The following is a 12,901-nucleotide window of genomic DNA, read 5'->3' on the forward strand; positions in this document are numbered from 1 at the left end:
TGTTTATATCGTACTTACAACGTAAATTTATATTGTAGACACAAAGAAAGTAGTAAATGTTGTTTGCAAATGTATACAACATTTTTCACTTTTTATAACATTTTTCACCTTTTATGTGTCTACAATGTAAATTTACATTGCAAGCACAATTTAAACATATAAAAACCCTAAAAAAATGGTAGAATTTGGTGAACCAACGGGTAGAATGTAAAAGCTTGCCAACTCAATTGTTGTGAAATTTTTTTGTGGATTTAGCATTACTCTTTTTTTTTTTTTGAGAAGTTCTATATCCATAACATTTTCACTATAAATCCTAGGTGTTAAGTTGTTACTGGTTTTAATTTGAACCTACCAATGAAATTATTCTTTTGTCCACCAATAATAGATAGTAACAACCTGTTACTTAAAATTTATTGTGAAAGTGTTGTGCATGTAGCGTTTATCTCTCTCTTTTTTTTCGTGTTTTTCATTTGATAAAAAAATTATTGTTTTATTTATTAACTAATATTTGTGCTAAATAATACTATTATGTTGAAAGAAATAACCCCATTGGTTAAAATTTAGAGGCATTTTTCTACTTGGGGGGGGGGGGGGGGGGGGCGCTTAGGCAACCACCCTATTTGCCTACACTAGAGAGCTAACCCTGGGACAGGTGCCAAGAGCCATCCCTATGTAACTAGGGGTCTCAATTGGGTATGAGTTTAAATTTGGGAAAGTACAAAGGCTTTCCGAATTTGGTTTTGAGTTGGGGAAAAGAAATGTTCAATTGGATTGGTTTAGACTTTAGATCAGATAAGTGTAACTTTTTAATTAAAAAAAAAATTGTCACTTCATTTTTAAAAAAAGACACAATATTGCTCTATTAGATATATAGACCAATAAACTAACAAAAGTTAACAAAAAGACCAATAGTGCTCATTTTTGAAACATTAGACACTTACTCACTTAAAACTTTAGGGATCAAAATTCTCACTCAATAGGGACCAAAAGCTTTCATTTAATAAACTTTAGTGAACCAATAATTTATTTTGTCCTAACATTTATAATCCATTTTGCTCTTTTTGATGTAGGATAGAATCTTCAAATTAATATATGTAAATTGTTATTTTTGGTATTTTTATGTATTTTTCGTTCTTTTAGGTTTAGGGCATTTATTTCCTTGTTTTTAGGTGCTTTTAATGCTTTTTAGGTCAAATTTGGTTCCTATTATGGTTAGGTATCAATTAGGAGTTATTTTAGAATATATTTTCTTGTTTGTCAAGTTTTACGAAGCCCTTAAATAGGCCCCTAAGTCTATACACGTTTTTTAACAAATATTATTCAATTAATAAAATTCAAATTTCTGTCTTTCTATTTTATGGTGGATTTCAGACCCTTTCTCCTTATAGATTCAAGTACCCCTCATGAATTCAAGGCTATTTTTAGAAGCAAACATGTTTTGTTTCTTCTTTTTCTAGAGATAGACATGTTCTGCTTCTTGATGCTTTTGCATCTCGCATCAGTTGATATTAAAGCTTTGACTTATCCTAGTCTCGTGGCTGACGTTTAAGACAGTAGCAATTCCGATGACAAAAAACTTAGCAAGTATTACATGATGTACAGCTAGCACTCACAAATATCTTTGCTAAGATGTCATCGTTGGAGCATAGAAACAATAGGGATAACTGTCACAGAAACATAACTCATGGGCAACCTATTGGTAAGCAAATTTCATATAGGCCTTATAAAAGAATTGCAAGTTTTGATGGTTATTTTTATAAAGAAGATTTTCTTGATTGGTTACTTGATCTAGAGGATTTATTTGACTTTGAGTATATTTATTATGAGAGAAAAGTTGGACTTGTTTTGTAAAAACTTAGTGAGTATGCTCTATGTTGGTGGGAATGAGTACAATCTGATAGAATCCAACAAGATAAAGATAAGATTTGTTCATGGCCAAGGATGAAAAGATGCTTGCTATCAAATTTTATCCTTTGGATTATGAAGAAATCTTGTTGTATGCAATATAAGATTATTATTGACCAAGAAGTTCATATTTAAATTATTTTGAAGAGCCATATATTCCACCATTAATGGAAGAATTACACGTTGAAGAAAATACTTTTCTTAAAGAATATGTAGAAGTCAAAGAAGAAAATATAGAGATTTTTCAGAAAATTAATGAAGGCCTTGTTATAGAAGAAGAACTTGAAATCAAGATTGTAAAGGAGATTAATGAAGACCTTATTATAGGGAAAGATCTTGAGGTCAAGATAGTAGAGACCATTAAAAAAGAAACTATAGAGGAAGTTGTCAATGATCTCAATGAAGTCAAGTTACATGATTGCAACATTCAAGCTCCTATTATTTTGGTGGAGGCACCAAAACAAAGTATATTGATTTTATTAGGGTGGAAAGATTTGATTTGATCATTGACTCTTATTTGGTGAATATTTTCAATTGCATGAAGATCAAGGAAAAAAAAGTTCAAGTTGCCCAATTGATAACTTTCAAGTTTAGTAACAATACAAAGAAGATGAAGTATTCAAAGTATTTGTTCTCTTGGCATGTAAGATTTCAGATTTCAACCATCAACTTGAGAACGAGTTTGTTTCAAGTGGAGGAGTCTGATGTAGGACACAATCTTCAAATTAATTTATGTAATTTGTTATTTTTGGTATTTTTATGTAATTTTTGTTATTTTAGAGCATTTATATCCTTATTTTTAGGTGCTTTTTTTAAAACTTTTTAGGTCAAATTTGGTTCATGTTATGGTTAGGTATCAATTAAGAGTTATTTTAGAATATATTTTCTTGTCTGTCAAGTTTTACGGAGCTCTTAAATAGGCCCCTAAGTTTGTACACATTTTTTAACAACTATTCAATTAATAAAATTCAAACTTTTGTCTTTCTATTTTCTAATGGATTCCAAACCCTTTCTCTTTGTGGATTCAAGAAACTCTCATGGATTTGAGGTTATTTTTAGAAGCAAACTTGCTTTGTTTCTTATTTTCTAGAAGTAGACATATTCTGCTTCTTAACGCTTCCGTATCTCGCATCACTTTTTCACACCTAACACAACATGCAGTCTACAATGTATATATAAAAGATTTAATGTATGTAATACATTACTACAGGATACACTCATTGCTTACATCAAAATGATCAATGCAATAATATACAGAATCTTTACTTATCAGCTAGCAACATTGAACATGCAAAAGCCCAGCAAAATGCAAACCAAGGCATCTAGAGGGCCTAAAGTTTAGTCTATATTTTTCATTGGAGAAAAAAGGCCGGGAAAGCCTCAACTTTTTCACGAAACGGTGGTGCCAATGAAAATAAACTTATCCCTCACCAAAGTTATTTACAAACACAAGCACATGTACAGTAAGAGAGAAGGAGAGAGAGAGAGAGAGAGTCATCGACTAATGAAGGCCTTGATACGAGCAACCATTTCAAGGGTTCTTGTTTGTGAAAGCTGAGTCGTACTTAGAACCTGAAATGCATGCCCAACTCCTTTATACATCACATATTCCACTCTTTTCCCTGCAATATTCAAAGCAGTACAAAACTCCATGTTTCTATCTTTTAATATATCCATCTCTGATATGCAAACCAGGGCAGGCAAAAGCCTTATGTCCTCCAATTTACTCGACCCCTTTGACAAAGGATTGCACCATGAATGGTCACGGTTAGCCCCAGCCGGCAAAGCCAATCGCCAATATGTATCAGAAGCCGCTAAGCTCAGTGCTGAACGAGGGGATTGAACCATGTAGTTCTCAGAGGGTGTCCTGACCTCTCCACCAAAAAATGGTTGTATTAATATATTACCCTTTAGACTTAAAGGCTTTAGACCCATAGCTTCGATTCCATGGTTAGAACCAACCCTTGTGGCCACATTGTGGGCTATATTGGCACCTGCGCTATCACCAGCTAGGAAGATTTTAGAGAAATCACAGAGTCTAGACCACCATTCACTATCTCCAAGTAAAGCTTGTTGCTTTAGCCAAATAAGAGCTCTCAATCCGTCTTCATAAGCAGCTGGAAGTGGATTCTCAGGGGCCAAACGATAATTTACAGACATGATTAAGCAATTGGCTTTAGCTGATAACCTTGCTAAAAACTCATGGTAGCAGCTCCAAGCAGCTGAGCCAACACAAAATCCGCCTCCATGGAAATAAACAAGCAAGGGGAGCTTCCCATGGCATACATTTGGGACATAGAAACGTGCCCAAATGTTTGTGAACTCGTCAATGACAACATCCTTTGATATCACTCCAAGCTCCAAAGACAATGCGCTTGTGACAAATGGAACAATCTGAGGCCTTTCCACATCTCCATCTTTGTACACTCTTATGAGCCCTTCGATTTCCTCAATCACAGCACTTGGATGTTGAGTGTCGTCTTTGCCAATGTGTTTTAGGCTTAGACCTGGATCTAGAGTAATGGCTGCCATTCTTTTTTGCCTCATGGGTTACGAATCAAAATGAGGAACTCAAATTTGATATGTATGGTAGGTTGCAAAATGTTTTTGCACTAGGGAATTCCTTATATAGGAGATGAAAAGATTCATAACTCTAAAACTTTAAAGTCAACCATTTTCAAAAAATATTTTATAAGACTACAAATCCTCTATCCTAGTTTTTGTATTCCTGTTTATACTTCACACAATTACAAATTGTCAATTTTTATTTTTATTTTTATTTTTATAACTTTCCTTGTAAAAGAATCAAAAGCTTAATATATATATATATATATACTCACTCTCTTGGCATATATTACAGTGAATTATAAAATGGAACACAAAAAGTGTGACATAATTTTTCTTAATTTGTTTTGCAGCTTTTGATGTCTTAAGCTGTTAATGGTAGACAATAGAAGAAAAGATGTGGTTTGTACATGCTAAAATGATTGACTATGAATTATGAATTCCTCACTTATAAACTCTAATATTGTGAAAAATATTATGGACTCCTCACTTAATTTTACATTATGCGGTTGTGAGATATTGGCACTTTCTACCAACTATTTTTTACATATATCAATTACTTTTTTATACATTTTAAAATAATGTGAAATGAGGTGTTTCCTTAAAATTGTTATGCTAGAAAAGATAAGGACACTATGTGTGTACCAAATGATAAGAAATGATCAACATATCTTGTCTTGCCAAGTGGGCAATTCAGAATTCACCACAAGACTTATGGTCCGTTAAAATTTACCAACAATTATCCTATTTTCAGTCAACTCAACTCTATTCTTCCCACTTTCTCCCCACCCAAAAAAAAAAAAAAAAAAAATCTAGAAGGGCCATTCACATGGATTCAAGAGTGGGCCATTGGAGGCTTCGCCTTGCATTTTCTCTGAATTCTAATTTCTAATCCCAATCCCATTTACATATCACAGAAGAGTAGACAGTTGGAAATACATCATTTTAAAAAGAGCATGTTACATATACATAAAATTCAGTTGAGTTGTTAAACTTGTATAAAAATACATTTGACACTAGTTGAGTTTATAAATTTATACATATTCTTATTCAAGCTTATTACTAACGTTACTCGTTTTAACTTGCTATTAACAATTTCTCCCACCAATGACTAATGTCATTGTTTTTTTTGTCTATAACCTTTTATCTTTTGGAAAGTAAGTAATAGTACTGATAGAATTTAAAGAAAATCAATCGATTGGCTGTCTTGGGTGGGTTTGTGGCCTGCTGCCTCACTGATCAAATCTATCATAATTGTGTTTAAAGGCTAAACGCAAAAAATTCATGTCATTGGCCATGTTTACTAACACGAGGTGTCTGACCTTATTTATTACACATGGGCTTAAATCGCTTAATTTGGCAACATTTACTTGACAACATTATTACAGTGGCCGCCTCTGCCGCTCTCTGCTGCCACCACGTCTTTTGTCATTATTACTATTGCAATTTGCAACTACTGACATGCTCACCCACTAAGTCTATATCCTTAAATGCCAACCATTACATTTTGCTGTTAGTTTTACAGTACTGCGCCTTGGTTTTATCTTTTTAGTAATACGACAACTACCGCAAATAACTGACTATAGGCCCTATCATCCACACTACAAGGAAATGCATTCATATCAAACCCACTACCTCATTGACGAAAATTTATTAGGTCAATGCATAGGAGGTCATCTTTCTCTCACACACTAAGTGTGTGTTTGGGTTCACGTCTCTGCGTTGCGTTTTCCATTTCTGCGTTTTCTCTCTTTTTTTTTTTTTTTTTTTTTTGTTTCACGCGTTTTCTCCCTCACAAGCGGCTACTGTTCATGTACGGTACATGAACAGTAGCCGCAATACTTGACCAGTTTTGTGTGAACAGTGCATCCGTGCACTGTTCACGGACCCACAAATTTCATTTTTTATCAATTTTTTCATTAAATATGGGTCCCACAGTACTATTTACACATTTAAAAATTATTTTGCTACAGTGTTTTCAGTTTTCAGTTTTCAGTTTCAGCAAAATAAGTTCTATCCAAACAGACCCTAAGGTGCGGTTTGGATAGATGGCGTTTGGATTTGCGTTTGCGTTGCGTTCTGCACCTTTTTTTTTTTTTTTTTTTTTTTTCACGCGTTTTTAGTTGAAACGGTTACTGTTCATGTACTGTGTATGAACAATATATAAACAGTAACCGAAATTTTTGATTTTTTAACCTATCATTGGTCCTGTGCACTGTTCACGGAACCCACAAACTTCACTTTTTTACAACTTTTTCATTAAAAATAGGTCCCACGGCACTATTTATACATTTAAAAATTATTTTGCTACAGTGTTTTCAGTTTTTAGTTTTCAGTTTTAACAAAATAAGTTTTATCCAAACAGACCCTAAATATTTAAAATTATAAGGTCTAGTATCTTATACATGTGAGAGAAAGTGAACTCCACTTAAGAAACACAATAATCTCTTTTCAATAAAACCTTATAATTATAATCAAAACATTATGAAGAAAAAATAGGATAAGTAATTCAGTCACTTTCATTGAATATAAGGGCATGGATCAGGACCATTTATGGTTTTTAAATTGTGATTATAATGATTCAATGTTTTGATAGTTATAACGAAAATAAGAAGATCTGAATCTTAGACGTTTCTATTAAAAATACTTAAATATGTCAGTTAAGGAGCAAAACTCTCAATAGATTCAAAAGAATTTAGTAAGTTTAATACTAAAAACATTAATGCATGCTACAGGGTTCTAATTTAATTTTAATTTGGGTTCTGGCTTATATAAATTAAGGGTCTAGAGTGATATATGCCTTTAGTATGTGTGGCACGACATTGCTGACCATTTTGAGAAACGATGACATGTTGTGGAGTCAGACAACCACGGGCCTAACTTTAGGTTGCCTCCCAATAACATCTTTTCAAGTGAACTTATGGGACACCATCCAATAAAGTAAAGTTAAAAAAGAAAGAAAAGGGCATTCCAGATTTTTCCTCCACTATTGGGTGCGTATGTGGGCTTGGAAAATGGGAAGGGCGAGAGACTGGCCTAGTTGCTTTTGGAAAAACTAAGCAACTCATATATAGTAGACTTTCAGAATTGGAGGCCCCTCACTACTTCCAGGACGTCCACGGAACATGCTACTTAATGGAACATGAAAGCTGACTATAAGTACTTCAATCAAACTTCATTGGTCAAAGGCTTATTCTTGTCAATGCCGCAATCGATTCACATTCATGCATTTCTTATTATTACTTTCACATTACTAAGTTAAGGACCATTACAATGCCCAAAAGCCCTTTTTATTACATTTTTCCTTTGGGTATGATTTTATTTTATTTTTTTGTGTCAAAGAGAGGATTTTATTTATTAATAAAATGTCTCATATATATTTAATGGATCAATTTAATGGATGTCCTTATGGCAATAGTTACTAAAGCATAATTGAAAAGTTTTAACATTATTTTCTTAGAAAATATAAAAAGCTATCATCAACATTTATTATTTTAACATTTCTCATGCTTATAATACACAAAAGATAGGCAGTAATTATATTCTTTCTACGCTACCTTTGTTGATTTCTTCCCCTCTTTGCGAGTCCATTCAATACTCCATTTGCTTCATAGTATATAGGATGAGGAAGGAATTTCTCAAAATAGCAATTTTTGTTGCCATCACAGTATCACACCATATGTTCTTAACCAGTTGATAACAATTAAGCTCATAATCAATATCTAGATTTATATATTTAGGTATGTTGGAAATGACTTGTTTGTCCCAAACTCATGCATATATTGGGTTTTAGTGAAAGTTGATTAAGACTATACAAAGGCTTGTAGCTAAACTAAATGTGCGTTGGGATTTTTTTTTTTTTTTTTTAACAATTTAGTTTATTTATTAATCTCTTAAAACTTCACTTTTTTTAAATAAATAAAAACAAACAATCAATAAATAAACTTTTTAGGTAAAAAAAATAAAATAAATAAAAAATCTAAACTGACACTATAAGGTGGAGCCAATCACTTAGAATTGTCTTTGTAAAATAATGTATAATAATTGTATAAAAGGAAAAAAATGTGAAAGACAACCGTAGATTTTGTTAAAGAACATATATCCATAGTACATGCAAATGGATGGCCATCTTTATACTTCGAACATTCCCACTTTTCTTCATTCTTCCTTACCGGCTACTAAAAATAGATTAGACTTAAGAGAGGTAGACAAGAAATTTGATGGACATGCATCAGATGGAAGAAAGGATAATCTGCACCCTTTATCTTCAGGAGAATCTGCATGTTAAGATTCCTTGTTCATGCTAAACCACTCAACCTTTAATTGTTGTAGTCTAAAAGTATTCCCTTAATTCCTAGCATGGGCTAAGGTGTACGCCATTGTTAAACCGTAGAAAATCTGGGAACATTGTGTTGCTTTTTACTCGTTCTATTAGTTTTCGTGCCCTTTTAAGGATTCGATACTTCGGAAAAAAAAAAAAAAAAAAAAAAAAAAAAAAAAAAAAAAAAAGAAGTAATCTATGTATATATATATATATATATATATAATTGAAACCTCTGAACTCCCACAATTTTTCACGTTATCACTATTTTTTTTTTCTTTTTCTTTTAGATTCTTTTTATTTTAGGTTTCATATATTTTTTTTAATTTTTTTGATATCTTAGGTTTTATTTTAAACAAAAAATTTGGGTCTTCTTCCTTAAGCAAAAGCACTTTGTGTTTGCGCAGACCAACTGTCCCAAAGCAAAGCAAAGATTCAAAGTCACAGTAAGAGAGAGAATCCACATGCTAAGGTTCTTTCCCTCACTTTCCATCTCTTTTTGTTTCCTAAGAAAGTTGTGATCATATATGCTTTGTTATTTGTTATTTTTCTTTAAGGAGTATAACTCAAGGGGATTATTCAGTTTGCATAATTAGTAAGATGAGGTTTTTGATTGGTTAATGACAAGGGAAATTGGAATTTATTTTGGGTTCAATTGGGAACTGATTGAATGAGCAAAGTTTGAGTCATCAAAAAGACTTAACATACCTTACCCACTCATCAAGGCCCATGACCTTCCATAAGCAAATATTATGTAGATAAGTTCTTTTCCAGTACAATTCCATCAAATATGAGAATCTAATGTGTGGAAAGGTTATTAATTTGATGCTTCATTTGTTGTTGGAATTGTACTAGAAAAGAAATAAATGTGAACAATATTAAGGCTTTTACTATTGTTCTTATTTTAAATTTTATGCTTGGCATTTGATGCGACCTTTTTAAAAAAAATTCAAATACTTATGTTAGGAATGCTAATCTTAGCAATTAAAGAAAGTTAACATTTTTTACACAGGCATAAAAATTATAATCTTCTTTGTTGCCTATGACATTCACATCAAATGGTATTTCCTCACCCATCTATCATCCGCTTCTCTCATCTATATCTCTAGTCTCTTTTCTATCAAGATCGTTTTATTAGCTTTCAACCTAGCAATTCAATATGCAAGGTATTTGTGAGGATAGTTTCTCTGTTTCATGGACTGAGAAACTATGGCAGCAATTTTTCTCTCATCTATATCTCCTCTACTCCTCTCTCAAACCTTAATACACACAAAGGCTGAAACTAATCACGTATTACAGGGCTTTAATCTCTTTTCCCTCCGTTTTTTTGCAGATCAAGTATAGATTGTTTCATTAGCTTTCAACCCAGCAAATCAATATGCAAACAAGGTATTTGATGATGATTTTCTTTGTTTCATGGACTGAGAAACTATGGCAGCAATTTGAGAGGTAATTTTTGTTTTCATTTTTTTGAATGTGGCTTTGGTGGTCTTCTCTTTGATTTATGCTCTATGGAAATTTGTATTTGGTTTTGGTTTGATAGTTTCTTTGCTTACTGTTGATCCAAAGAAGCTTCGTGATATGGTAAGGGACAAAAACTTTGAGTCTTTGAGAGAGTTTGGAGGGGTTAAAGAACTTGCTTTAATTCTTGAAACTGATGTAAAATAGGGTATCAATAGCTGTGAGGCTGATCTTATTCACAGACAAACTGTTTTTAGTGCCAACAAATACCAAAAACCACCACCAAAAAGGTTTCTAAGATTTATGTTTGATGCATTTAAAGATATGGCTATTTTAATATTATTGGCATGTGCTGTAATCTCTCTTGGCTTTGGTATCAAGCAACATGGCTAGGAAGATGGGTGGTACGATGGTGGGAGTATAATTCTTGTTGTCTTTTTGGTGGTTGCTGTGTCAGTAGTGAGTGATGTTGTTGTGCTTAAAGATTGGTGATCAAGTTCCCTCTGATGGGTTATTCTTAGAAGGGCATTCTTTGAAGGTGGATGAGTCTAGCATGACTAGTGAAAATAAAGATAAATATCTCTTTGGAGGTGTTGATCAACAATCAACACAAGGAAAGGTAGGAAACTCATAAACACCACTCCATAGTAAATTATTGCTTAACATACATGGAGAAGATCTTTTTGGAGAAGATTATTGCTTTATGCAGATCGGAATTTTAACCCATGTTTGCTTAACGTCACAACTAATAAATTATTGCACTATTTCTTGACTATATCTACCCCCGTTTGGATTCTTCCCGCTATTTTATTATTTTTTAATTTGTTTCTTCCTTTACAGTGACCCAGCTTTCTCGCACACAAACCTCCCTGCTCCAACATAATCATTAAACCTACATTAGTATCTGTAGGAGCATTTGGAGGTTGTTTGTTCCAATCATGATTCTAGGTAGTATTTGTACATCCCACTCCAGAAATTTAATATTATTTTAGACCAATTATTATGTGTTTCATAAGTTAAAACTTACAAGAGAAGAGACAGAAAAGATGTCCATAGATTTACAAGCCATGTATAGTAAGTTTATAATTTATTATTAATGTCATTGAAAGTGTCAAAGTTTAAAATTTTCATCCAAATTGTGTAGTTTGTTATTGTGATTTTTATGTTATTGAGGTCATTATTTTAATTTATGAAAGGATCTAAGAATATATTATGCTCTCAATAATTGTTTTTTACCCCTATTGTTTTAGGGACTCTATATACTTGAGACTCTTTGAAGCTTGAAGTTTGGGAAGAAGGTATGCTTTCAGTTTTTGACATTAATTTTTGGAGTGCATGTCAAATTTTTGCTTCATCCCATCCCACTAAAATTTATAATAGATGTAAAATGAGTTATTGTAGTTAGAACATCTTGATTAAATCATGTATGCATGCACTGATTTCATTTGGATTTTCTTCATTGATAATGTTTGCAACCTCTTTATCAAATAAAAGTTATTCTTAGGGAAAAATGTCAACAAAAACTTATTTCTCTTAGTAGGTTAATTACTTTTTTTTTTTTTTAATAAGAAGTAGGTTAATTACTTTGTTCTTCTGATTGATTTTTTCTTTTCCCTTTATATATATATATATATATATATATATATATATATATATATATTTTTTTTTTTTTTTTTTTTTTTTGGGTGCAAATTGGTCTCTACTATTGCTGCTGTAGTTGGCTGCATGCACTTAAATTTATTGAACATGACCCAGTTACTCCAAGTGATTGCGTAATTTTTCTTTCTATAATGCTGAAGGGATTTAAGTTATAGACATTTAGGGGTTTTGATGGCATGAGTTGTTTTCAATTTAAATTCCACGCCAAAAGCATTCTAGTTTTGTTGGCAAAGTTCTGCCCCCTTTGCCTTTTTTACTAAAATCCTTTTGTTGAAAAAAATATACTCAATTCTATGTAACCCACCACCTTGTGGTTTCTCTTACCCAGGTTTGTGTTGTGGATTCTTATTATTGCCCACAATCTATTCGTTGATCCTCGCTTGTGACTTTGGAGGTTGGAAGAAAAGGAGAGGGCACCCCTTTTGTATTCCATTGCTATTTTCAACTTGGTAAATAGAAGGGATTAACTTGGTTTTTTGGGCATTATCTGCAAGGCCGTGAAAGTTCTTAAATGGAAAGATTTATATACACAAATGTTCTTTGTTAACTTAAATTTGTTAAGAGTTTCATCCTCTTTTTAAAATTTTGGATTAAAAAGATTAAGAAAAAGAAATCATAATTTGCTTTGAGCCATATTTTGAATAGAAGGTGAAACATATTTGTTTTGAAACAAGTATTTATTTGAGCAAAGTAAATATATATAAAAATTTCGTTAAATTATCCCGTGTATCACACGCGTTAGTGACTAGTTATTAATTATTTTAATTCCGCCAAACCGAATCAAGGCTAAATTGGATATTGCCTACGAATTATTGTTATTGCTATTATAGGTTGGAGTAGACATGGCAAAATGGGTTAGATTTTGCCCGACCCTAACAATAACCAAACTAAATTTGAATTTTTTTATTCGGAGCAAAGACGCGTTAATTCATGACCTAACCCATTTTTTGCAGGTCAACCTAACCTAACCCCTGACCCAAATAATTTTTT

General features: G+C 32.4%; 1 protein-coding gene across 1 annotated transcript; it reads right to left on the reverse strand.

Annotated features, from left to right (window-relative positions):
• Positions 1–3,051: 3,051 nt before the first annotated feature.
• On the reverse strand, positions 3,052–4,570 carry LOC126690258 (probable carboxylesterase 6). Its single transcript, XM_050385379.1, has one exon. The coding sequence runs from the start codon at positions 4,450–4,452 to the stop codon at positions 3,400–3,402; it is 1,053 nt and encodes a 350-aa protein (XP_050241336.1). The 5' UTR covers positions 4,453–4,570; the 3' UTR covers positions 3,052–3,399.
• Between the last annotated feature and the right edge of the window lie 8,331 nt (positions 4,571–12,901).

Source organism: Quercus robur, chromosome 1 (genome assembly GCF_932294415.1).
Source record: "Quercus robur chromosome 1, dhQueRobu3.1, whole genome shotgun sequence".
NCBI lineage: Eukaryota > Viridiplantae > Streptophyta > Magnoliopsida > Fagales > Fagaceae > Quercus > Quercus robur.

Excerpts from the sequence above, each read along its gene's own strand:
- LOC126690258 (XM_050385379.1), bottom strand. The coding sequence starts at position 4,452 with ATGAGGCAAAAAAGAATGGCAGCCATTACTCTAGATCCAGGTCTAAGC.